Source organism: Microcebus murinus, chromosome 28 (genome assembly GCF_040939455.1).
Source record: "Microcebus murinus isolate Inina chromosome 28, M.murinus_Inina_mat1.0, whole genome shotgun sequence".
Classification (NCBI taxonomy): domain Eukaryota; kingdom Metazoa; phylum Chordata; class Mammalia; order Primates; family Cheirogaleidae; genus Microcebus; species Microcebus murinus.
The window spans coordinates 14,219,347-14,245,458 of NC_134131.1; the positions used below are offsets into that span (position 1 = coordinate 14,219,347).

Below are 26,112 nucleotides of genomic sequence, written 5' to 3' on the forward strand. Positions count from 1 at the left end.
GAGGGTTAACGTTCACTGTTTCCACTGAACTCGTCAGGAGTCCTCACTCCCAATGTACCGGGCCGCTGGTCTTCCCAGCGCCGTTCCAAATGCACTTGACTCGTCTCCGTGCCCTTGGTCTCAGAGCAGGTGATTATTATTATTCTCGTTTCAGAGACGAAGAAACTGGTGCTGCCAGGGAGGCTGCAGCTTCTTTGAGGTCTCTGGCTGACCGGGCTGACGGATGATCAGATCTCGTTCTTTTTCTTTTTTGAGACAGAGTCTCACTCTGCTGCCCGAGCTAGAGTGAGTGCCGTGGCATCAGCCTAGCTCACAGCAACCTCAGACTCCTGGGCTCAAGCGATCCTCCTGCCTCAGCCTCCCGAGTAGCTGGGACTACAGGCACGCGCCACCATTCCCGGCTGATTTTTTCTATATATTTTTAGTTGGCCAATTAATTTCTTTCTATTTATAGTAGAGATGGGGTCTCCCTCTTGCTCAGGCTGGTCTCCAACTCCTGAGCTCGAGTGATCCTCCCGCCTCGGCCTCCCAGAGTGCTAGGATGACAGGCGTGAGCCACCACGCCCGGCCCCAGATCCCGTTCTTTAGTCGAGTAAGTGCTTTCTGATTAACGCACTTCCAAATCCGCGATCACGCTTCCCGCCGCCTTGACCCGGTCCATGTGGTCTCAGGAAACAGGACCGGACCAAAGCGTCGCCCCTCCCCTCCGCATTAACCCTCCCCCCACAGCGGTCAGCTTGAAAGTGCCTTGCTTTACTTCAGGCCTCGGCTCCTAAAGGACGCTCCGCTCTCGGCCACAGGGAGGGGAACCACACCGCAGCTCACCAGCGACAGGGAAACGGGCACAGACACGGCCGGTGTCCGGAGCCCGGCCGCCATGCATGCACCTGTGCCGGCTCATCTGCTCATTTCACCACCTGGGTCAGCCGGACTCCGTGCAGCCCGAGAAAAACGGCTTTCTGAGGTTAGCCGGAGGGCCCCTCCACCAAGAGAGGCCTTTTATTTCCAAATGGCTTGATTCCGAATTTGGGGGAAATAAAAAACAATCGGGGACCCCCGGCTGGGCACAGATAATGGTCACACGTGACAATCGAAGACCTGGCCCCTCCCCCCGAAAGCTGGATTGACTTTCTTTTTTTTTTTTTTTTTTTTTGAGAGACAGAGTCTTACTCTGTAGCCCAGGCTAGGCTAGAGTGCCGTGGCGTCAACCTAGCTCATAGCAACCTCACACTCCTGGCCTCAAATCGACCCTCCTGCGTCAGCCTCCCAGGTAACTGGGACTACAGGCGTGTGCCACCATGCCTGGCTAATTTTTATATATTTTTTGTATATATATTTTTAGTTGGCCAATAATTTCTTTCTACTTATAGTAGTAGAGACAGGATCTCGCTCTTGCTCAGGCTGGTTTCGAACTCCTGACCTCGAACGAGCCGCCCGCCTCAGCCTCTCAGGGTGCTAGGATGACAGGTGTGAGCCACCGCACCTGGCCTTGACTGACTTGGACTGTGCAGCCAATCGAGATACATGATGAGGTTCCTGCTGCCTCTGTTTACCGGGCTCGTCATACCCGTGCCCGCCAGGAGCCCTGCCACCCGGGGAACCCGGACCCACTTCTCCAAGGTGTCTGAGCACTCAGCAAACTGAGCAAATGCTGCTGGCTCCAGGACATGCATGGGCAGAGGCTCGGCTGAATCCAAACATCATGCCACCCAGACAACAGAACCAAAGTGACAGCACAGATCAAAATCTTGAAAAGAAACAATAGGCAAGATGACTTCGAGCCCATCGTGGATCTATGTCAATTTGGTTAGCTAAGTCCATGTTATTTCTTTTCTTTTTTTTTTTTAATTACTTCTTCTTTGGTTTTTTTTGGAGGATGTATGTACATAGGGGTGGGATTTCTCACAACAGCTCTGCTTTTAAATTTCCAGATGCGGAAGGCAACGGAAGAGTGCCCAAACATGCGACGTGAGGCCACAGGTTTTAAGTTCAGGGATTGAAAATAACTGGAGGATAGCAACAGCGTTGTCACCTCGTTTTCCTAGCGTTTTAGGGGGTTCTGTTTGTGAACCTTCCCATATCGTGTCCTTATCTGCCACTGCCTGATGTGACCTTTTAACAGCCCTGCGAGGCAGGCGAGAATTATTAAACCCATTTTGCACACAAGGAACTGAGCCTATGAGAGAGGAAGAGACCTGCCCGTGCTCACGCCGAGGGACTGAGGCTGGAGGCGGCACCGGCTCCTCCCACTGGAGGCTCCAGTGCCACCGTGAAATGGCCTTTCATCGCGGAACCCCTGGCAGTCACGTGAGAGCGTCCACCGCAATCCCCACAGCCAGGACCGAAACTCGTTAAAGCAGGTGTTGGACACCCAATATTAAAAAAAAAATCCAGGATGTCCGACTGGACAGGTTCCTTAAAAGACATCCTGAATGTTTTTGTTTTTTTCTTAAATTTTGTAAAGTGGGATAAAGGGGAAAATAGGATATGTTTTCCCACGAAGCAAAAGGCCGTCTGAGAGTCACGCGGGGATCTCCTCCTATCTGTGCGGGCTGTCGGGGCGGGCCGCGGCCTCTGACGGGGAGCCCGGCTGCCCCAGCCCTGCACGGCCGCGGCCTCTGACGGGGAGCCCGGCTGCCCCAGCCCTGCACGGCCGCGGCCTCCGACGGGGAGCCCGGCGGCCCCAGCCCTGCACGGCCGCGGCCTCCGACGGGGAGCACGGCGGCCCCAGCCCTGCACGGCCGCGGCCTCCGACGGGGAGCCCGGCGGCCCCAGCCCTGCACGGCCGCGGCCTCCGACGGGGAGCCCGGCGGCCCCAGTCCTGCACGGCCGCGGCCTCCGACGGGGAGCCCGGCTGCCCCAGCCCTGCACGGCCGCGGCCTCCGACGGGGAGCCCGGCTGCCCCAGCCCTGCACGGCCGCGGCCTCTGACGGGGAGCCCGGCTGCCCCAGCCCTGCACGGCCACAGCGGGACTCACTGGAGTGCTGGGCGGGCGCATAGTGGGGGGCTGGGGGGCGGCTCAGCCAAGGGGAGTGGGACAGCCTGGGCCTGTCATCTCGTCTGCTGCCCGTTAGAAGAGGGAAAAGGAAGGAAAGAGAGGGAGGGAGGGAGGGGGCAGGGAGGGGCAGGGAAAACGGGAACAGAGAAAAAGCCACAGAGAGGAAGAAAGAGAAACCAGAGACCAATGTCCCTTTTCTGCCTTTCCACCAAGATGAAAATTAATGAACGTTGGCAACCACGAGAATTAGCCTCAAAAATTATCCTGTGACTAAAAGGATGGGACTGAGAATTTCACTGGACAGCCCAACGGACGTGGAGGCCAACATACAAAATGGTCAGTGTCCAAAATCCGGAAGCACGGTGGTGGTCGGGCTCTCAGAGCCCGTGTGTGGGTGTGCGGCACACACACCTATTTGGACCAGACCTCAAGGGCCCCCCCAATTCAGGCCATGGGCCACCTCCACCTGGGTAAGGGAAGCCACACTGTCATTTGAATCCCGGTGATCGAACCTTACATGTGCATCTTGCGTTGCCCTTGACAATACACTTTTCAACTGCGCCATCACGTCTGGCCACCCTAAATAACAGGGTTACTAGGAATGGGGGCTGTTCTAACGTAAGTTTCTTTTGCTTTTTTTTTTTTTTTTTGAGACACAGTCTCACTCTGTTGCCCAGGCTGGAGTGCTGTGGCGTCGGCCTAGCTCACAGCAACCTCAGACTCCTGGGCTCAAGCAATCCTCCTGCCTCAGCCTCCCGAGTAGCTGGGACTACAGGCATGTGCCACCATGCCCAGTTCATTTTTTTTTCTATATATATTTTTAGTTGCCCAATGAATTTCTTTCTATTTTTAGTAGAGACGGGAGTCTCCTCCATCTTGCTCAGGCTGGTCTTGAGCTCCTGACCTTGAGCCATCCGCCCGCCTCGGCCTCCCAGAGAGCTAGGATGACAGGTGTGAGCCACCGCGCCCGGCCTAATGTAAGTTTCTTAAGTGTGAGAAAAATACGCCATGCGGCAGCCCATGTGCAAAACTGGCCCGTGTATATATACGAGGTCGACAGCAACTTGGCTGAGGGGGCCTGCTCAAATGACCACCCAAAACGACACTGAGCACCACGGGCGGGGCCACAGAGGGCACAGAAAGAGCCACAGCACAGAGTCATTTCACTGGGGCCTTTCAGATCAAGTTTGAAACCACTCCCAAATTGGCAGCCAGTTCCACATGTTCAATAATTATTTTGGAGCTAAAGGGAGATTTTTTTTTAGCTTACTAACAGAGTTGTCTTTGGCCTTCTCCAGGGGCCAGAGTGCAGCCAGGGGAGGTCTGCGGTTCCGTGCAGGGCAGCTGCAAACAGCCAGGGTACCTGAGTGGGAGGTCTGGTGAACTTTGCCTGGATTTCCCAGGCCCCAGGTCAAAGCGGGTGTGAAACAGAACACCCTAGAGTGCTTTATTTAAAAACACAAAACAACAGAACCCTCAACTCTCCCCTGCAGGAGGGTTTGATGGCAGGATCTTCTCTCTTGCAATCTGCTGGGACAATCTCCTCCACATGAACTCTAGGAATTGGGAAGGAGGGAGGGAGGGAGGGCAGCTCCATGCGTCCCCCAGCTATTTCACTATTACCGTGTTTCCCCGAAAATAAGCCCTACCCATGAAATAAGCCCTGGCAGGATGTCTGAGCATGTTCGCAATAGAGCCCCACCCCGAAAATCAGCCCTAGTGACGGGCGTGGCTGCGCAGCGTCTGCACAACCCGTGCGTGTCGTCGCAGCGCGGGAAAGAACACGAGCAGCCCTTCTCCTCCACCCGTGACAGCTCTAGTGCTGACAGGAGAGATCGGGGCCGGTGGCTCTAAAGGAAACAGAGTCGCAAGACATTCAGGATGGGATTCGGGGTTTGGAGAGTGAGGATGATGTTCCAGAAGAAGACGACTTCACTCTATTTGAATAAACGTAGATGGTTGTACCGTACTTAAAAAAAATAACACATGCCCTGCAAATAAGCCCTGGGGTGTCTTCTTGAGGAAAAATACATACAAGACCCGTCTTATTTGGGGGAGACGCGGTGGCAGAATCTGGTGTGAAATACATCTTCTGCTGTGTCGGGGCTACAGCGACACCTTCTCGCCAGAGGAAGAACAATATAATGGGTTTGTTTCTGAAAGGTTCTTGGAAAGCGACCCTGCACATCTGCCACCCCAGGTGGCCCGAGGGGCCTCGCCTGGCGGGATTATTCCTCCCTGATGCCCCCAGACTGCGAGGCCCAGAGGAGCAGCTGCACAGGCTGCAGCTCTGGAGAGCCCTGCGCTTCCCGCCCCGGGCCTTGGGGACACTGGAAACCACTGCAGCGCTTTGCAAGCCTCGGCCCTCCTGCTGCCTCCCCAGGGAGCAGGACACAGCTGAGGGTTCCTCCTTGCTCCTGCCAAAGAGACAGCTCTCCAGGAATCCGGGCCACCACCAGGAAGGGACCGCTTTGCGGGAGGGGAGAGCTAGCACTCAGGTCACCTGGCACAGAAAGGGAGGCCTGAAGCAGCTCTCAGCGACCCAGGAGGGGCAGGTGCAGGCTGTGGATTGGAACACGGGAGGGACTGGGCTGTGTGGGACAATCTGGATGGTAACACCACTGCCAGAGAGTCTGAACCCTCTGGGGGGGGACAGTCAGCCCTGGGGGGTCTGAACCCTCTGGGGGGGAGACAGTCAGCCCTGGGGGGTCTGAATCCTCTGGGGGGAGACAGTCAGCCCTGGGGGGTCTGAACCCTCTGGGGGGGAGACAGTCAGCCCTGGGGGGTCTGAACCCTCTGGGGGGGGACAGTCAGCCCTGGGGGGTCTGAACCCTCTGGGGGGGAGGACAGTCAGCCCTGGGGGGTCTGAACCCTCTGGGGGGGGACAGTCAGCCCTGGGGGGTCTGAACCCTCTGGGGGGGAGGACAGTCAGCCCTGGGGGGTCTGAACCCTCTGGGGGGGAGGACAGTCAGCCCTGGGGGTCTGAACCCTCTGGGGGGGGACAGTCAGCCCTGGGGGGTCTGAACCCTCTGGGGGGAGACAGTCAGCCCTGGGGGGTCTGAACCCTCTGGGGGGGAGGACAGTCAGCCCTGGGGGGTCTGAACCCTCTGGGGGGAGGACAGTCAGCCCTGTGGGGTCTGAACCCTCTGGGGGGGAGGACAGTCAGCCCTGGGGGGTCTGAACCCTCTGGGGGGAGGACAGTCAGCCCTGGGGGGTCTGAACCCTCTGGGGGGAGGACAGTCAGCCCTGGGGGATCTGAACCCTCTAGGGGGGAGGACAGTCAGCCCTGGGGGGTCTGAACCCTCTGGGGGGAGGACAGTCAGCCCTGGGGGGTCTGAACCCTCTGGGGGGAGGACAGTCAGCCCTGGGGGGTCTGAACCCTCTGGGGGGGGACAGTCAGCCCTGGGGGGTCTGAATCCTCTGGCGGGGAGGACAGTCAGCCCTGGGGGGTCTGAACCCTCTGGGGGGAGGACAGTCAGCCCTGGGGGGTCTGAACCCTCTGGGGGGGGACAGTCAGCCCTGGGGGGTCTGAACCCTCTGGGGGGAGGACAGTCAGCCCTGTGGGGTCTGAACCCTCTGGGGGGGAGGACAGTCAGCCCTGGGGGGTCTGAACCCTCTGGGGGGAGGACAGTCAGCCCTGGGGGGTCTGAACCCTCTGGGGGGAGGACAGTCAGCCCTGGGGGATCTGAACCCTCTAGGGGGGAGGACAGTCAGCCCTGGGGGGTCTGAACCCTCTGGGGGGAGGACAGTCAGCCCTGGGGGGTCTGAACCCTCTGGGGGGAGGACAGTCAGCCCTGGGGGGTCTGAACCCTCTGGGGGGAGGACAGTCAGCCCTGGGGGGTCTGAACCCTCTGGGGGGGGACAGTCAGCCCTGGGGGGTCTGAATCCTCTGGCGGGGAGGACAGTCAGCCCTGGGGGGTCTGAACCCTCTGGGGGGAGGACAGTCAGCCCTGGGGGGTCTGAACCCTCTGGGGGGGGACAGTCAGCCCTGGGGGGTCTGAACCCTCTGGGGGAAGGACAGTCAGCCCTGGGGGGTCTGAACCCTCTGGGGGGGAGGAGGACAGTCAGCCCTGGGGGGTCTGAACCCTCTGGGGGGGGACAGTCAGCCCTGGGGGGTCTGAACCCTGGAGGGGGGAGGACAGTCAGCCCTGGGCTACCACCTGCAGAGTGGGAGGTGCTCACTGGCTCTACTCTGGCACATGGTGACCAAGCTGGAGAGGAAGCTCAAGTTGCCCGTGACCATCTCCGGCCGCCCAGCCCAAGCGCAGGTGAGGTCCCAGCAAGGTGTGCATGCGGCGCTGGGGGTGTGGGGGCGCTCTGTGCGCGCTTGTGTGCCTGCGCGCATGGGTGCGCCCAGCTGCCCGCCAGGCCAGCCAGACCCAAAGCCTCGGAGCTGGGGACCCCGGGTGGCCTCCACGGGGCCATCCTCGCAGCAGCCAGGTAGCAGCAGGCAGGGAAAGGGTTCAGCAGCCCCCTCGCGGCCTCTGGCCTCTACTGGCTGCGCCCAGCCACTGCGCAATGGATTATTCCCCATCCCACCCCATGCATGGCGCAAAGGGAAGACGCCCCCCCACACCCCTCCCAGCAGCAGGGAAAGCGCCCCTCCCCCTCGCCAGGTGTGGGGGGCGTGGCCTCGCCTTCTAACACCGCAGGTACAGAGCAGCTGCTGCACCTGCCCCCAGGACACCGGGGGGCAGCCGGCCCGGCTCTCCGCAGTGTCTGCACCTCCCACCGCACCCCACCGCACCCCATCCCACCCGGATCTCAGCCTGCAGGTGGAAGAAACAAGATGGTCCCGCTCTCACCTGGTGGTGCCGAATTCCGCTCTCTCCCCTGGAAAGGAAAGGATACATGGGTATTTAATTGCTTTTTTTTTTTAGCCAGAAAATACTCATCTTTTTCCAAAAAAAATAAAACACGCCTGGTCTTAATTATTTACGAAATGTGAACATCACATGATGCCTAAGGTACTGTGTGTTGAAAACAACCGCATTTTATTAATCCTTTATTAAAAGCCTGCTCTGTGTAAGGGCTATGATGTTCGCACGCGTCACTCACACACACGTGTTCCGTGATCCTCTAGGGACAGCCTGCTGACCGCCTGCCGTCAGGAACGTCTGGGGCTCAGGTGAAAACCGCAGAGCGGTCTCGGCTCTCCCAAGTCAGACCTCTGAGATAAGAACATGGGAATCTGAGCTTTGACAACCAGCCCTCCTGTGCCTGCCAAAAACTTCAAGAACTCCTGCACTGGTTCCTGTCGACCAAGACGCAGGGAGCCCTGTCATGTGCCTGGCACTGAAGGGTGCGAGCTACCGTGTTTCCCTGAAACGAGACCTCCCCATAAAGCAAGCCCCAGCAGGATGTCTGAGCACGTGCGCCATAGAAGCCCCACCCCGAAAATCAGCCCTAGTGACGGGCGTGGCTGCGCAGCGTCTGCACAACCCGTGCGTGTCGTCGCGGAGCGGGAAAGAACACGAGCAGCCCTTCTCCTCCGCCCGTGACAGCTCTAGTGCTCGGCAGGAGAGATCGGGGCCGGTGGCTCTAAAGGAAACAGAGTCGCAAGACATTCAGGATGGGACTCGGGGTCTGGAGAGTGAGGATGATGTTCCAGAAGAAGACGATTTCACTCTATTTGAATCATTGTAGGTTGTTGTACTGTACTTAAAAAAAATGACACATCCCCTGAGAATGAGCCCTAGGGTATCTTCTGGAGGAAAAATAAATATAAGACCCTATTTTCCAGGAAATACGGTACGCCGAATCCTGTATGTACTCTGTTTTTTCAAACTGATAACCAGGATGGCTTCTAAGCGACAGATCTGCGGGGAGCACAGACAGCGTGGATCCTCTGGCCCAGGGGTCCTCACACTTTCTAAACAGGGGCCAGCTCACTGTCCCTCCGACCGCTGGAGAGCGCGGCGCACATTCCACACATGCGCACTGCGGGCCCGGGACGCGTGGGCTGCTAAGCAGGACAGGCAGCCGCGGCAAAGACACCCGGTGGGCCGGATGAACGTCCTCGGTGGGCCACATGTGGCCCCGTAGTTTGAGGATGCCTGGTCTGGACAAAGGAAGGAGGAGTCAGGTCCTGGCAAGGGTGGAACGAGACGCAGATTTCAACACGCTCCTCGGTGTGGCATGCAATTTAGTTGTTTCTGGAATTTTCTATCTTATACTTTCAGACTGCGGTTGACTACAGGTGACTGAAGCTGCCGAAAGCGAAACCACGAGTAAGGCAGGGACTACTGTACTTGAGGGAAACTAAGGCGCCAGACACACTTCGTTGCATAAAAAAAAAGGGGGGGCTGTATCTCTTCCACTAAAATATTCCATCAGCCCCATATTTCTCACCTGTTTTCAAAATCTCCAGGTCGCCCCTCCTCGTACAAAATAGCTCTCAGATGACATAAAAAGGCCATGGTGCAGGTGTGGCCCTACCCTACTTTTAAAAGAGAATTCTGCTGAACAGAAGCATGGAAATGCCCAGCTAGAGGGGACTCATCAGCGGACGCGCAGAACGGACCAGCTAGCACTCCGAGCTCCCTGCGGAGTCCTCCCACTCCCCCTCCCGGCGGGCCAGAGCTCTGCCGATGAGGTTGGTGCAGACTCTCCTCTTTTGTCCAATGCCCCTAAGCGCCGCCATGGATGTCTGTCCTGCAGGGACACACAAGGCGACTAGAGACGCGTCCCTGTGTCATCCTCCATGTTCTCAGCCATGCAGGCCCCTGTTATTCCGGGCAGCGAGGGCGTCTGCGCGCTCCCCAGAGGCGACACATCACCGCACAAAGGGAGCCGGGAGACCAGAGGGCGAGGCGTGGAGCCTGTGCGGGCTCCGCACCATCTCGCCCACATCTCACAAAGCTGAAACTGTCTCTTTTATTTTTTTATGTTTTTATTTTATTTTATTTTATTTTATTTTGAGACAGAGTCCCACTCTGTTGCCCAGGCTAGAGTGCCGTGGCGTCAGCCTAGCTCACAGCAACCTCAAACCCCTGGGCTCAAGCGATCCTCCTGCCTCAGCCTCCCGAGTAGCTGGGACTACAGGCATGCGCCACCATGCCTGGCTCATTTTTTCTATATATATATATATATATATATATATTAGTTTGGCCAATTAATTTCTTTCTATTTATGGTAGAGACGGGGTATCGCTCTTCCTCAGGCTGGTTTCGAACTCCTGACCTCAAGCAATCGGCCTGCCTCAGCCTCCCAGAGTGCTAGGATGACAGGCGTGAGCCATCACGCTGGCCCATCAATGAGATTTGACAAATGGGCACCCCCACGTGTATAACCACCACCGAAATCGGGACATAGAACATTTATTTCCAGCACCCATCCCCCGCCCCGAAGCTGCCCAGCCCTTACCAGCCAGAGCACAGAAAACGAATCCGTGGTGATAGAAACCAGATCCGTGGTTGTTTGGGGGGTGAGCACACCGGAGTTTCTGAGGGCGAATGAAATGCTCTGTACCCCGATTTGGGTCGTGGCCATGCACACAAAGGCCCTGGGGCAGGAATTAGCTTGGTGAGGTCTAAAGGGCAGAAATTTGTTCAGCACGGCTGGAGCACAGGTAGGGAGGGGTGACTGGTACCATGTTTCCCGGAAAATAAGGCCCTACCCATAAAACAAGCCCTAGCAGGATGTCTGAGCACGTGCGCCCTAGAAGCCCCACCCCGAAAATCAGCCCTAGTGACGGGCGTGGCTGCGCAGCGTCTGCACAACCCGTGCGTGTCGTCGCGGAGCGGGAAAGAACACGAGCAGCCCTTCTCATCCGCCCGTGACAGCTCTAGTGCTCGGCAGGAGAGATCGGGGCCGGTGGCTCTAAAGGAAACAGAGTCGCAAGACATTCAGGATGGGACTCGGGGTGTGGAGAGTGAGGATGATGTTCCAGAAGAAGACGACCTCACTGTATTTGAATCAATGGAGATGGTTGCACAGTACTTAAATAAGCGCTAGGGTGTGTTCTTGAGGAAAAATAAATACGAGACCCTGTCTGATTTTGGGGGAGACGCGGTAGGTGAGGTCAGGAACTCAGGCAGAGGACAGGTGACGTGACTTAGGACCTCATGTGCCATGGGAGTGGCTGGGACTTTATTCCAACGGCCGCCAGACGGGTGGTTTGAAGCCGGGTCCCAAAGCCCGTGAGACCCAGTGCCTCCTCACACATGCGGGTCTCCCTCTCTGGGCCTGGAAGCCCGGCCGGGCACTGCAGGATTGTTCCCAGCGAGCAGCGTCTGCTGCACAACCGCCCAGACGCCATTTCCCGCCCCACCACTCTGCCGGGCTCACCCCACCAGGCTAAGGCTGGCGGCTGCCCTCCGCTTTTCTGCAGCCACACGGGGACCCCCACCCCTCGCTGTCTGTCCCAACAGGATTGTCCTGGCCGGCTCGGTCCCAGTAGGGGGGCGGGAGAGGAGGGGTCCAGGACCACGATTCATTCTGCAGGGTCTCAAGCTCACACAGCCCGACGACTAAAGGTGCCACAAGAAAACCCCAGCAGGGCGCCCGGCCCCGGGCCGGCCTCCGTCCCCGGACTCACCTTCGCCCAGGGTCTGCTTGAGCAGGTCGTGCTTGGCCTGAAGCTTGGTGATGAGGTTGCTGCCGTTCACGTACTCTTTAAATTTCTGCAAGACAGGAGGCACAGGGAGTCACAGGTGGCGGGGCCAGGGACTGGCATCTCTGGTCTCCTCCTCTGCGCAGACCTCAGCCCTGCCCCGAGGCGGCCAAGCCCTTGAGGGCTCCAGACCTTGGGGGTCAAGGTTCGGGGACACCCCGAAAGCCCGGGAGGATGAGAGCTGTGAGGGGCCACTGGGACCAGACGCAAGGGGCTTCCTTGGCCGTCAAAGCCCAGCCGTGTTGCCGAGAGCAATGCAAAAGGAGCTGTCTCAGAGGCTGGGCAGCTGAGGCCGGGCAGCTGAGGCCGGACAGCTCCATCGGACCCGCCGGAGACAAGCCCGGAACAGTCTTTCTGCCACCCCCTCCGCTCTGAGGGAGGAAGAGCCATGCGGCCCCTGAGAAGCCGTGCTATTAAAATAACCCGGACTCGGCCGGGCGAGGTGGCTCACGCCTGTCATCCAGCACTTGGGAGGCCGAGGCAGGAGGATCGCTCGAGGTCACGAGTTTGACACCAGCCTGAGTAAGAGCGAGACCCCGTCTCTACTAAACATAGAAAGAAATTAATTGGCCAACTAATATATATAGAAAAAATAAGCCGGGCATGGTGGCGCATGCCTGTAGTCCCAGCTACTGGGGAGGCTGAGGCAGGAGGATCGCTTGAGCCCAGGAGTTGGAGGTTGCTGTGCTCTAGGCTGATGCCATGGCACGCTAGCCTAGGCAACAGAGTGAGGCTCTGTCTCAAAAATAAATAAATAAATAAATAAATAAATAAATAAATAAATAAATAAATAAAAGAATATGACTGTGCAACACATGAACAGGCACATGGTAGCTGGTGTACAGGTGTGAACACCGCCCCCTTCTGTGCTGCCGGACCAGCGCTGGGATCTCGCGGTGAAGAGCCATCCACACACAGAAGGGGCTGCTAGGTAGCTGAGGCTACTCGAAATGAAAGCTCACGAGGCAGGTTGAGTGGGTCACAGTTAGCCCGGAGAAACTAAAGCCCCGTGCCCTGCAAGCATGGGAAAGACGGCCATGTGGAATCAGCCTTGCTCTGGGTGGCCCCGAGAACAGGATGGAGATCAGAGGTAGATTTTTGAAGATTAACAAAGATAAAGGAAAACATTATCGCACCCAAAGGCAGCTGCAACCTAGACAAAAGGGCTGTTTGGGGAAGGAGGGAGCTGTTAATCCTAGGGCAACCAAGCAGAGCCTCATGACCTCTGATCGAATCCAGCGTCAGATGGAAGATTTAAAGTCCCTTACAAAACTAATATCCTATTTCTAATAGACACATGTTGAACTAAAGTCCCAATTCCCCTTCTCTTTGTCTCTCCCTGCTCCTGGCAGAATGGAAGGTAACTCACATGGGGCTGTATTTGAAGGGCTGCCAACTCAAGAGCAGTTGCATAGGCCGGGCACAGTGGCTCACGCCTCTAATCCTCGCTCTCTGGGAGGCCGAGGCGGGAGGATCACTCGAGGTCAGGAGTTCGAAACCAGCCTGAGCAAGAGCGAGACCCCGTCTGTACTAAAAATAGAAATTAATTGGCCAATTAAAAATATATAGAAAGAAAAAATTAGCCGGGCATGGTGGTGCATGCCCATAGTCCCAGCTACAGGAGGCTGAGGCAGGAGGATCGCTTGAGCCCAGGAGTTGGATGTTGCTGTGAGCGAGGCTGATGCCACGGCAGTCTAGCCCGGGCAACAGAGTGAGACTCTGTCTCAAAAAAGAAGAAAAAAACAATGAGAAAAGAGCATGTTCTTAGATTGCTGAGGGCATGGTTTCCATCCAAAACCCACACCCCAATTTAAGACGATCGACACCATAATCCACACTCGCAACTTCAAGGTTGTTCTCTGGGCTGCACGCCCGGCTGCTGTTAGCACTTTCCTCTCACCCAACTAAGTTGAGACTCTCTCTCTGTGGTGTTTCTCTACAGCAGGAAAATTGTCAGTGACTGTCACCCAAGACCAGCGGCAAGACCACCCGCTGGCAGCCTGCTCTCTGCCTCTCAGCGGCCGCGGGCTCGGCGCCCTGGGGCCACTCACCGTAAAGTAAAACACTTCCGTCTCCTGCTGGTTGGCTCTCCTCTTGGCGACCTTGACCTTGCTCATGTAGGTCTCGGACGCGGCTGACTTCACGGACTCCGTGGACCGGCTGTGCTGGAAGGCGTCGGACACATCGAAGTCCTCCACCGTCAGCATGTCCTGCAGGGTCTGCATGGTGGCGTCCAGGGTCTTCCTGACCTGGGGGGACATTGCGCCACGGAGATCCCACATCCCCACTCGGCCCTCGGCCCACCGAGTCCCGGCCCCAACTGTCGCCTCGCCTCCCACATAAAGTCTTCTGGTTTGTTTTGGTTTTTTTTGAGGCAGAGTCTCACTCTGTCGTCCAGGCTAGAGTGAGTGCCGTGGCATCAGCCTCGCTCACAGCAACCTCAATCTCCTGGCTCAAGCAATCCTCCTGCCTCAGCCTCCCGAGTAGCTGGGACTACAGGCATGCGCCACCATGCCCGGCTGATTTTTTTCTATATATTTTTAGGTGGCCGATTAATCTCTTTCTATTTATAGTAGAGGCGGGGTCTCGCTCTTGCTCAGGCTGGTTTTGAACTCCTGACCTTGAGCAATCCGCCCACCTCGGCCTCCCAAGTAGCTGGGACTGCAGGTGTGAGCCACCGCGCCGGGCTCATTATTTCTCTATATATTTTTACTTCACCAATTAATGTCTTTCTATTTATAGTAGAGGCGGGGTCTCGCTCTTGCTCAGGCTGGTCTTGAACTCCTGACCTTGAGCGATCCTCCCGCCTCGGCCTCCCAGAGTGCTGGGAAGACAGGGTGAGCCCCGCGCCCGCCGTATCTGTCTTCTCCCAGCAGACCCACCGTCCTCGAGAGAGGTGCCGTGCGCTGCACCCTCACCGCTACTCTCCGTCTAGAACGTCTGGCATATAACATATGCTCTGCAAACACCTGAATAAGTAGGAATTATTTGAATAATTTGAATAAATAATGCTTGAATAATTTGAATGAATGCGTGTCGAGCGAGCTGTGAATGAACGAATGTGACTCTCTAGCGGAGCCTGAGGGGAAGCTCGGGCTGGGAGCCGAGCCCAGGCACAGCCTCCCCAGCCCGGCGGCGGGCGTCTGCGTCGCTCTTTCTCCCGCCCTGGTTTCCGATTTCAGTGCCGGGCGGTAGGGTCCTCCACCGCGCCCTGCAGGCGTCCGGCGCCCGGCGTCCTCCTCGGCACGCCGGCCCACTCACCTCCTCGTTCTCGATCTTGAGCGTGGCCAGTCGGGACTGCAGCTGCTGGTGCCGCACGAGCAGCTCCGTCTGCACCGGCTGCTGGGCGCTCACCTGGCACACCTGCAGGACGACACCCGCCCGTCAGGCCCCTCTCCGCGCCGGGCAGGGGCTGGCACCGACAGCCCTTCTTTCTTTGTTTTGAGACAGAGTCTCACTCTGTTGCCCAGGCTAGAGTGAGCGCCTGGCGTCAGCCTCGCTCACAGCAACCTCCAACTCCTGGGCTCAAGCGATCCTCCTGCCTCAGCCTCCCGAGTAGCTGGGACCACAGGCATGCGCCACCATGCCCGGCTCATTTTTCTATTTATTTTCAGTTGGCCAATTCATTTCTTTTTATTTTTAGTAGACACGGGGTCTCGCTCTTGCTCAGGCTGTTCTTGGACTCCTGACCTCGAGCAATCCTCCCACCTCGGCCTCCCAGAGTACTGGGATTACAGGTGTGAGCCACCACGCCCGGCCTTTCCTAGGAGTTTTCTTTTTCGGGCTATGTGACCCATTTTTTTTTTGTTTTTGTTTTTGTTTTTGTTTTTGTTTTGAGTGTTCCATGGTGGGCCAGCAATTGCTAGATGGCCACCTCCGTGTACCTGGTACTGCACTGGGTTGCAGAAGAAATATTTTAGAACCTGATATCCCTTTCTGCAGCTCAGAAATGGGCTCAGAGTGGTTAAGCTACCTGCCCAAGGTCACACAGCTCACACGTGGCCATGGCAACCCAGTACCCAACGGGAACCAGGATCACCCTGCTCCACGAAGCCCGGCCTCTTGCCCTTGCGGGGCTCAGACTCTCAGCTGGGATCTTCTGCATCCGGGCAGCACCCGAGGGCTCACAGACAGCTTTCACGGGATCCCATGAAGCCAACCCGACTGGTCAATCTCAAGGCAGGAAGTTGTGGCAGGAGAGCAACCAGCCAATAAGAGAAGCCTTTGGGGCCGGGCGCGGTGGCTCACGCCTGTCATCCCAGCACTCTGGGGAGGCCGAGGTGGGAGGATCGCTCGAGGTCAGGAGTTCGAGACCAGCCTGAGCAGGAGCAAGACCCCGTCTCTACTGAAAATAGAAAGAAATTAATCGGCCAACTAAAAATATATAGAAAAAATTAGCTGAGCATGGTGGCGCATGCCTGTAGTCCCAGCTACTCGGGAGGCTGAGGCGGGAGGATCGCTTGAGTCCAGCAGTCGGAGGTTGCTGTGAGGGAGGCTGACGCCACGGCACTCACTCTAGCCTGGACAATCTCAAAAGAGAGAGAGAGAGAGAGAGAGAGAGAGAGAGAGAGAGAGAGAGAGAGAGAGAGAGAAGTGGATGGGAGGGAGGGTCAGCAGGACGCTCCGAGGCCCCATGGGGGCTGGAGATGGCAGGAGGCCGGAGAGATCCGCCTCTGCCTCCACCCGTCCATCTCGGACCCTCACTGCTCCGGGCCTCACCCCTACAATGACACAGCTGGGACCAGAAGGGACAGCAGGACTCTGTTGGCAGTGCCAGTGGTGCCAGGCCCTGAGCAGGCAACCAGACTTCACGGTTGCCTGGGGCAACAAGGAGGCCAGCATTTTCAGACCTGGGAGCCCAGCAAATGCCAGCTTCTCAGGTGCTCGCCCCGCCCCGCCCCGACCGGGTGCCACTCATGGCCCAGCTGAGCCCTGAGGGGACTCAGAGGCTGCCTGCGTCTGGCACAGGGTGGTCCAGGTGCCCCGGGCTCCCAGAGGGAGGAAGGACACAACAGCTCAGGGAGCCGCCGGCGACACCACCCTGGACACGCCTGGCCCTCCTCGGCTGCTCTCGAGGCCAAGCAGGGCCGGGCCTGGTCAGCGCTGGGAGGAGGCCGGCTCAGGGGACTGCACAGCGCTCTGTCAGCATGGCGCCCACCGCGTCTCCCAAATCAGACAGGCTCTTATATTCACTTTTCCTCAAGAAGACACCCTAGGGCTTATTTTCAATGGATGTGGTTTTTTTTATGAGACAGAGTCTCGCTTTGTTGCCCGGGCTAGAGTGAGTGCTGTGGTGTCAGCCTCGCTCACAGCAACCTCCAACTCCTGGGCTCAAGCGATCCTCCTGCCTCAGCCTCCCGAGTAGCTGGGACTACAGGCATGCGCCACCATGCCCGGCTAATTTTTTCTATATATATTTTTAGTTGGTCAATTAATTTCTTTCTATTTTTGGTAGAGACGGGGTCTCGTTCTTGCTCAGGCTGGTTTCAAACTCCTGACCTTGAGCAATCCACCCGCCTCAGCCTCCCAGAGTGCTAGGATTACAGGAGTGAGCCTCCGCACCCGGCCAGGATGTGTTATTTTTTTAAAGTATGGTGCAACAATCTACACTTATTCAAATAGAGTGAAGTCTTCTTCTGGAACATCACCCTCACTCTCCAAACCCCGAATCCCATCCTGAATGTCTTGCGACTCTGTTTCCTTTAGAGCCACCGGCCCCGATCTCTCCTGCCGAGCACTAGAGCTGTCACGGGGCGGAGGAGAAGGGCTGCTCGTGTTCTTTCCCGCTCCGCGACGACACGCACGGGTTGTGCAGACGCTGCGCAGCCACGCCCGGCACTAGGGCTGATTTTCGGGGCGGGGCTTCTATGGCGCACGTGCTTAGATATCCTGCTAGGGCCTGTTTTATGGGTGGGTCTTATTTTCAGGGAAACATGGCAGTCGTGCGGTATTGGGGCCAGTGAGTGGCAGGTGCCTTCTCGCCGCTTGTTTTTTTTCTCCAGAATAGAGCAGGATCGGCTCGGCAGTCCCACGGAAGGGAACTCACTGGTCTGGCTCCTGGAGAGCTCGTGGTATTCGGAGAAGGCAGCGCCTTTTGTGGGGCAGGTCCCAGCCCGAGCGCTGGAGGGTGGAGGGTGGGGTGTGGGGGTCCCCTCCCAGGACAGGTTGGGGTGCCCTCCCGATCTTCTGCACCTACCTGGGAGGGATTTTAAGGGAAGCCCTAAGGGCTCCTGCACTTTTGCAGGTGGGACCTGAGCCAGCAAGCCCCCCTCCCCGCCCCCGCCCTGCCTGCAGCCCGGGGCTGGCTTTCCGGAACATACCTGCGAACAGGGTGGGGGGGTGCGGCCCCTGGGAGACACCCACCTCGTCCCCCATGTGGGGCTGGAACTCGAACTTGAGCGGGGGGCAGAACACCTGGTTGCACATGTCCATGACGGTGTGCTTGTCGCTGCGGGAGTCCAGGCCGTCCACCGCGTTCTCGATGACGTCCAGCCCCTCGTGGCGAGACGTCTCCAGGTTGTACTCGGCCGACAGGTAGGTGCGGAAGGTGCGCGCCAGGCTGGCGTGGAAGCCCAAGTCGCAGCACTGGGGGGGGGGGGCGGCGACACACAGCAGGAGGGGGCGGGTGAGAGCGGGGCGGGCAGCCCGATCCTCGGGGCTGGGGCCCGCAAGCCCAGGACGGTTCTCCCGGATGCTCCGTGCCTCCACCCGCAAGCTCTCGCTCCAGGACTCAGCTTACCGCGTTTCCCGAATATAAGCCCCACCCACAAAACAAGCCCGGCAGGATGTCTGAGCACGTGCGCAACAGAAGCCCCACCCCGAAAATCAGCCCTAGTGCCGGGCGTGGCTGCGCAGCGTCTGCACAACCCGTGCGTGTCGTCGCGGAGCGGGAAAGGACAGGAGCAGCCCTTCTCCTCCACCCCGTGACAGCTCTAGTGCTCCACAGGAGAGATCGGGGCCGGTGGCTCTAAAGGAAACAGAGTCGCAAGACATTCAGGATGGGACTCGGGGTTTGGAGAGTGAGGATGATGTTCCAGAAGAAGACGACTTCACTCTATTTGAATCAGTGTAGATGGTTGTGCCGTACTTAAAAAAATAACACATGCCCTGAAAATAAGCCCTAGGGCGTCTTCTTGAGGAAAAATAAACATGAGACCCTGTCTGATTTTCAGGGAGACACAGTGGAGGTCACTTCCTCCAGGAAGCCTTCCGTGATATTCTCCCCCACTCAGAGTTCAAGGCAGGTGTCCCTCCTTCTCCGGGATCCTCTGTTCCTGTCGACTCCCTGGCACTGTGACCTTGGCACTTGCATTGCTCCCCTCGGCCTCAGCAAGCTAAGGTCCAGGGCACAGACCCCTGGGCCTCGCCCCCTGCTGCACCGCAAGCCCTAACCGCACGGGCGTGCAGTTGACATTCAGGAAATGAAGGGCTGAGAAGGGCCAACGGGAAACTCAAAATCTACTTGGGGCTGGGTGTTGCGGCTCACGCCTGTCATCCTAGCACTCTGGGAGGCTGAGGCAGGAGGATCGCTCTAGGTCAGGAGTTGGAGACCAGCCTGAGCAAGAGCGAGACCCCGTCTCTACTAAAAAATAGAAAGAAATTAACTTGCCAAACAACTAAAAATATATAGAAAAATTAGCCGGGCATGGTGGCGCATGCCTGTAGTCCCAGCTACTCGGGAGGCTGAGGCAGGAGGATCGCTTGAGCCCAGGAGTTGGAGGTTGCTGTGAGCGAGGCTGACGCCACGGCACTCACTCTAGCCTGGGCAACAGAGTGAGACTCTGTCTTTTCCAGCAGGTGCACTGGGAGAGGGACCCAGAGCTGAGCCCTGCTAAGCGTCGGGACCAGGGGTCCTCACACTTTTTAAATGGCGCCAGCTCACTGTCCCTCAGACCGTTGGAGAGCGCGGCGCACATTCCACACATGCGCACTGCGGGCCGGGACGCGTTGGCCGCTAAGCAGGACAGGCAGCGGCAGCAAAGACACCCGGCGGCCGGGTAAACGTCCTCGCGGGCGGCACGTGGCCCCCGGCGGCAGTTTGAGCCGCTGCAGGGTGTGAGCCCCCCCCCCCCGTTTGTGCAGGCAGGGGACATGGGAGAGGCAGTGGCAGCCGCAACGCCACTGCTCACAGTGTCCTGTCCCCACGCCCGGCGTGTCCCTGTGGCACATTCTGCACTGTGTGGAGACCCGGGTCCCGCTCCCCGTTTGCTTAAGCGGCCTGATGTCTACAAGCCACCTTCCACAGAGGGCTGCTGTGCGGAGTCAATTCTGTCCCGTTCCCCGTTTTCGAACTGCTGACCTCGAGCGATCCGCCAGCCTCGGCCTCCCAGAGTGCTAGGATGGCAGGCGTGAGCCGCCGCGCCCGGCCTCCCGTTCCCCGTTTTCCTTCTGTGAGCGGATGCCCATTTTTTCCTGCGTCCAGCTGGCTGGACCCTGGTGGCGCTGGACAGACTGAGTTCTGCATCGCCACTCCGGAACCCCACGGCACGACCTGCGCCATGCACCCCCGGGCCCCTCAAGCCCAGTAAAAGACCTGGTGTGTGTGTGAGGCTGGTGGCGGGCCCCCCTTCCCTCCCTAGATCAAAACAGAAAAGGTGCCGGGCGTGGTGGCTCACGCCTGTAATCTTAGCACTTTGGGAGGCCGAGGCGGGCGGATTGCTCAAGGTCAGGAGTTCGAAACCAGCCTGAGCAAGACCCCGTCTCTACCAAAAAATAGAAATAAATTAATTGACCAACTTAAAATATATATACAAAAAATTAGCCGGGCATGGTGGCGCATGCCTGTAGTCCCAGCCACTCGGGAGGCTGAGGCAGGAGGATCGCTTGAGCCCAGGAGTTGGAGGTTGCTGTGAGCGAGGCTGACGCCACGGCACTCACTCTAGCCTGGGCAACAGAGTGAGACTCTGTCTCAAAAAAAAAAATAAATAAAAATAAAAAACAGAAAAGGCTCGCGAGACCAGACCCGCCAAGGACAACTGCCGGCCCCGCTGAGAACCACCACACCCGGATGTCCACCCGGATAAGAACATCTTGGCTCCGGGATTCCGCAAATACCACCAGCCCCTCCTATTTCTCAACGACTACCCGAGGTCGCCCCCACTCTTCCCGCCAAAAGTCCCCAGCCCTGCCCAAAAAACAGTATAAAAGGCCCACACCCCCTTCAAACGAAATTGACTTCTGGGGCCCCCCCTTTCTTGGGACCCCAGAACCTCGTCCGGGAGCGATGAATAACGCCACGTGGCTTGGCCCCACTCTTTCTCTCTGTCTGTCTTTTCTTTTTGCCGCCACCGAAAACCTTATAGCGTGTTGGGGGACTCAGGACGGCGGCCTTGAATACAGGCTGGGCAGAGCCGGCTGCATGGGGGCCCCGGACGAAGGGAACCCCACCCACCCCCGCTCACAAAGTGGAAACTGTGAGCGGATGCCCATTTTTTCCAGGTCCCAAATGCTCGCTGCCGGCCCCCCGGCCCCCAGCCAGGCCCAAAAGACACCACCACCCCCACCACCCCCGCGTGCCACAAAGCATGCGGCCGGCGCGGCCCTCGGCGGCCAGACTCACGTCGATGAGGTCCGAGGCGTCGTGGATGTAGTACTTGCTGATGGCCGCGTTGGTGGCAGCCAGGTTCAGCAGGTAGTCGTTGCGGGCCTTCGTGCATTTCAGCTTGTTCTCGGAGTACTTGGCCTGCCTCTGGAAGCCGGAGGGGGACGGGGAGGGCGGGAGTGAGGGCCGCGGGGACGTGTGGGCCAGGCGTCTGGGGTCTTCCGCGCGTGGGACCTGCCCGCCACTCGAGCAAACGCCCAGGCCCGGGCAGCTCACCTTACGTCCGTGCAGGTGTGCCGCCCGTCACCGTGTGGTGAGCCTTTCCATGGCTCTGCCCCAGTGAGACCCCACCAGACACCCTCCCACGGCCTCCCACACTGTGCTGCCGGCTGTTGTGAACTGAAATAAAATCTTAAGGCTCACCCCCCACCCCAAACCAGCTGACTGAATGGACCCCCTCGTGGCCAAAGGAATATCCTAAAACTAAACTGCCTGCCAGGAGGAGGGAGGTCAGACACGCCTCATCATGCCCCTTCCCCCCCTTTTTTTCTTTTGAGACAGAGTCTCACTCTGTCGCCCAGGCTAGAGTGAGTGCCATGGCGTCAGCCTCGCTCACAACAACCTCCAACTCCTGGGCTCAATCCTGCTGCCTCAGCCTCCCGAGTAGTTGGGACTACAGGCATGAGCCACCACGCCCAGCTAATTTTTTTTCTATATATATGTTAGTTGGCCAATTAATTTCTTTGTATTTATAGTAGAGACGGGGTCTCGCTCTTGTTCAGGCTGGTTTCAAACTCCTGACCTTGAGTAATCCGCCCGCGCCCAGCTGCCCCCCTCCCCTCTTGGCAACATCCCTCGTAACCCATCAACAGGCCTAAGGGTGCGCAAGACAGTCCTGCAGTCCTCGATTGACACAGCAAATCTATGTCCGGTGGCTTCTCTCAGACAACAGCTCCTTACGTTAAAACATCCCAGGCCTTCAGATAGAGCTTCCTGTGCTCAGCCAATGACAAGCCAAAGAATCTTTAAACCCACCTGTCACCTGTAAGCCCCCACTTCGAGATGGCCCACCTTTTGGGGCCAAACCAATGTACGCCTCCCACGTATTGATTTGTGACCTTGCCTGTAGCCCCGTCTCCCTGAAAAGTATGGAACCGAACTGTGACCCAGCCACGGCGAGTCCACGTGCCCAAGGCCTCTTGGCAGTGGCTCCAGGTCACGGTCCTCAAATTTGGCTCAGAATAAACCTCTTTAAAATTATTTTGCAGAGTGTGGCTTCTTTTCGTTGACACTTGAAGCCCCCAGGACCTGGTCTCTGTGTACCTCCAGACCCCCCCTCGCCGGGTACCCTCCGCCCATCTTTTAAGAGGTCAAGTTCATGCCTGTCTCAAACCCCGCAGATTCCTGCCTCCCCCAGCCTGGCAGGCCAATCCCCAAATCGACACTCGGCTCCCCACCCAAGGTCTGGGGGCACACGGGCCTTTGGCCGCAAGCTTGTCTACAGGGCACCCCAAAACCTCCACTTCCCGCCTCCTTGCCCCTCCCCCGATGCCCAGATCTGCTTCCTCATAAGCACTTTCCACTGCCCGAAACTGTGTTGTTAGGTGTTTGTTTACCAGGAAGCAAATTCTGTGACGTCAGGCACTCGAGCTGCCTTGTCCCTGTTCAGTCTCACTCTGTTGCCCAGGCTAGAGTGAGTGCCGTGGCGTCAGCCTCGCTCACAGCAACCTCCAACTCCTGAGTTCCAGCGATCCTCCTGCCTCAGCCTCCTGAGTAGCTGGGACTACAGGCATGCGCCACCATGCCCGGCTAACTTTTTTTCTGTGTATTTTTAGTGGGCCAATTAATTTCTTTCTATTTTTAGTAGAGACGGGGTCTCGCTCTTGTTCAGGCTGGTCTTGAACTCCTGACCTCGAGCGAACCTCCTGCCTCGGCCTCCCAGAGTGCTAGGATTGCAGGCAGGAGCCACCGCGCCCGGCCTGGCCTGTGGTTTTTGCTGACTGAAGGACGGGGGCGGGGAGGGCTGGAGAGTGGCCGTCTGAGCGGTGGGGAGGGGGTGAGGCAGCCGCGGTCTCGGCCGGGAGCCGCCCTGCCTCCAGGCCTGCTGCTCCGGCCCCTGCGGCCTTGGCAGCGAGGAAGGGAAGGCGGGCTGAGGACTGCCCCCGCCCTTTAGACCGAGTCCCACCGTGAGTCCCAGCTGTTCAGCAGAGATCCCTGCACGCTCCGCCTTTTCGTTCTCTTCAGAGATCTCCTCCGACTTTTCTCCAAGGTCCTGGCAGTTAATGATCCTAAACCGGCCACGCACCCAGTCCGCGCGGAGCGTTAAAACACTCCTGGCCAATTTCCAGTGGGCCACTATGACCCCGAGACCATTCCCAGCCCTTCAGAGACTTATAAAAAGTTTATACCTGGAAGGATCTTAAGTGTCCTAGTTGCGCTCGTCTATTTTATAGGTGATGAAGTGGGAACTAGAGAAGCGGCCTGTCCAAGAGCCACTGGCTCATCAGTGCACAGCTCTGCACTAAACACTGGACTCCAGGCCGGGCACAGCGGCTCACGCCTGTCACCCAGCACTCTGGGAGGCCGAGGCGGGAGGATCGCTCGAGGTCAGGAGTTTGAAACCAGCCTGAGCAGGAGCGAGACCCCGTCTCCACTATAAATAGAAAAAATTAATTGGCCAACTAAAAATATATAGAAAAAATGAGCCGGGCATGGTGGCGCATGCCTGTAGTCCCAGCTACTCGGGAGGCTGAGGCAGGAGGATCGCTTGAGCCCAGAAGTTGGAGGCTGCTGTGGGCTAGGCTGACGCCACGGCACTCACTCTAGCCTGGGCAACAGAGTGAGACTCTGTATCAAGAAAAAAAAATTGGACTCCAAACCCCCAGCCAGCACTCTCTCTACCCCTCTGTGTTTCCACCTGTCTCATAGTCCTGTCATTCTCTTGGTTATTTTATTTCTATTTATTTTTACATAGAGTCATACAACCATCACCAGTACCTAAATTCAGAATATTTTCATATCCCCCCCCAAAAAACCATTCACCCATCATCAATCATTTCCCCATTCTCCTCTTCTTCAGCCTAGGAAACCAATGATATACTTTCTATCTCTATGCATTTGTCTGTTCTAGATATTTCACGTAAATGTCATCGTACAATACAAAGACACATAAATGGTCTTTTGTGACTGGCTGCTCTCACTTCGAGTACTGTTTTCACGCAGGGGTTAGGCACGTCGTGGCATGTGCCAGGACTTCGTTCCTTTTTTATGGCTGCATAATATTCCGTTGTGTGGCTACATCACATTTTATTCGCCCGTCTGTTCAGCAGATGAACATCTGAGTGGCTTCCACCTGTTGGCTGTTATGAATAACGCTACTGTGAACATTCGCATACAAGTTTTTGTCTGGACGTGTGTTTTAGATTTCTCTTTGGTAGATAGCCAGGAACGGAATTGTTGACTCACGTGGGAAGTAAGTCTGTGTCTAACATTTTAAGGAACTGCCAGATTGTTTTTATAAAAGTGACAGAACCATTTTACATCCCCTCCAGTGGTGTGAGAAGATTCCAATCTCTCCACCCCGTCGCTGATGCCTGCCACCGTCTGCCTGTTTTATTGCTAGCCATCCTAGCGGGTGGGAGCAACATTCCAACACGGGTTTGATCTCTGTTTCCTCATCGCTAATGACACAGACAATCGTTTCTTGTACTCATTGGCCACCTGCATACGTTTTTCGAAGAAATGTCTGTTCAAATTCTTTGTCCATTTTTTTTAAAAAAGTTGCCGGAATAGGGGCTTCGCGAACCTCAAGCCTGAGCTCTGGGCGGCCTGTGCCCGACGGGCCAGGGCTGACCCGGGAGGTCAGACTTATTTGGCATCCTGGCAGATTTGGACACCGAGGCCCAGAGAGGTGGTCGCCATGTGGCATTTTCAGAGCTCAGCCCCTCTCACCCCAAAGCGGGACTCCTCCCACCGTGCCGCTACTAGAGCGCCAAATCAGTGACTCTAAATCTCTTGTCTTAGGCCAGACAAGGTGGCTCACGCCTGTCATCCCAGCACTCTGGGAGGCCCGGGTGGGAGGATCGCTCGAGGTCAGGAGTTCGAGACCGGCCTGAGCAAGAGCGAGACCCTCCCCCCTCATCTCTACTAAAAATAGAAAGAAATTAATTGGACAACTAAAAATATATAGAAAAAAATTAGCCGGGCATGGTGGCGAATGCCTGTAGTCCCAGCTACTCGGGAGGCTGAGGCAGGAGGATCGCTTGAGCCCAGGAGTTGGAGGTTGCTGTGAGCCAGGCTGACGCCACGGCACTCACTCTAGCCTGGGCAACAGAGCGAGACTCTGAGACTCTGTCTCAAATAAATAAATAAATCTCTCGTCTTTGGCTTGGCAATGGCAGTTTCGGAATGAGCCCTTTGCCATTCCCTCGCTTTTTTTTTTTTTTTTAGGACCAAGAGGGTTTATTGAATTTATACCACATGACACATCCTTAATTGTTCCAAATTATGTATCTCAAAGATACAAAAATAACAAAACTTGTTACTATATAAATACACATTTAAGGATTTTTGTTCCTAGAAGTCTCTACAATGAAGAAAAAAAAAGGATTTTTGTAAACCTGCTTCCTTTTAGAGTATAAACAGAATTTTCAGAGTAATACATTTTATTATGAAACTCTGTCAGGTTCTTTATAAAAATAAATATCATTACTGCAGTCGAGGTAAAAAATAAAATCCTTTCCGAGAAGACCTAAATGCGGGTAGGCTAAACTCAGTCAAGTCTCAGAAACGGGTGTGCAGACTCGGGGGCGCACGCCCACAGGGCGGTGGGCAGGGAGAGAGGCCAGCTCTCGGTGAGGCCGAATCTGCCCGGCGCCGGCGGCGAGCCGTTCGCTCCTGTGGGGACATGGTGGGTCACCGCCCCACCCCTGCCCTCAGCCTCCAAACTGGCCTCCAGAG

General features: G+C 57.0%; 1 protein-coding gene across 3 annotated transcripts in view; it reads right to left on the reverse strand.

Moving 5' to 3' along the window:
* The window catches only part of SRGAP3 (SLIT-ROBO Rho GTPase activating protein 3), a 123,197-nt gene that overhangs the window by 39,876 nt on the left and 57,209 nt on the right, over nt 1–26,112 (reverse strand). For 2 of the 3 annotated variants that reach the window (XM_075998496.1, XM_075998495.1), the window contains exons 6-11: nt 21,172–21,300; nt 17,976–18,197; nt 14,874–14,975; nt 13,664–13,861; nt 11,538–11,622; nt 7,804–7,831 (exon numbers count right to left, since the gene is read on the reverse strand). In XM_075998496.1, coding sequence (XP_075854611.1) covers nt 7,804–7,831; nt 11,538–11,622; nt 13,664–13,861; nt 14,874–14,975; nt 17,976–18,197; nt 21,172–21,300 — 764 coding nt within the window. Of the gene's footprint in view, nt 1–7,803; nt 7,832–11,537; nt 11,623–13,663; nt 13,862–14,494; nt 14,582–14,873; nt 14,976–17,975; nt 18,198–21,171; nt 21,301–26,112 lie in introns of all 3 variants that reach the window. The other variant, XM_075998494.1, reaches the window with a different exon arrangement.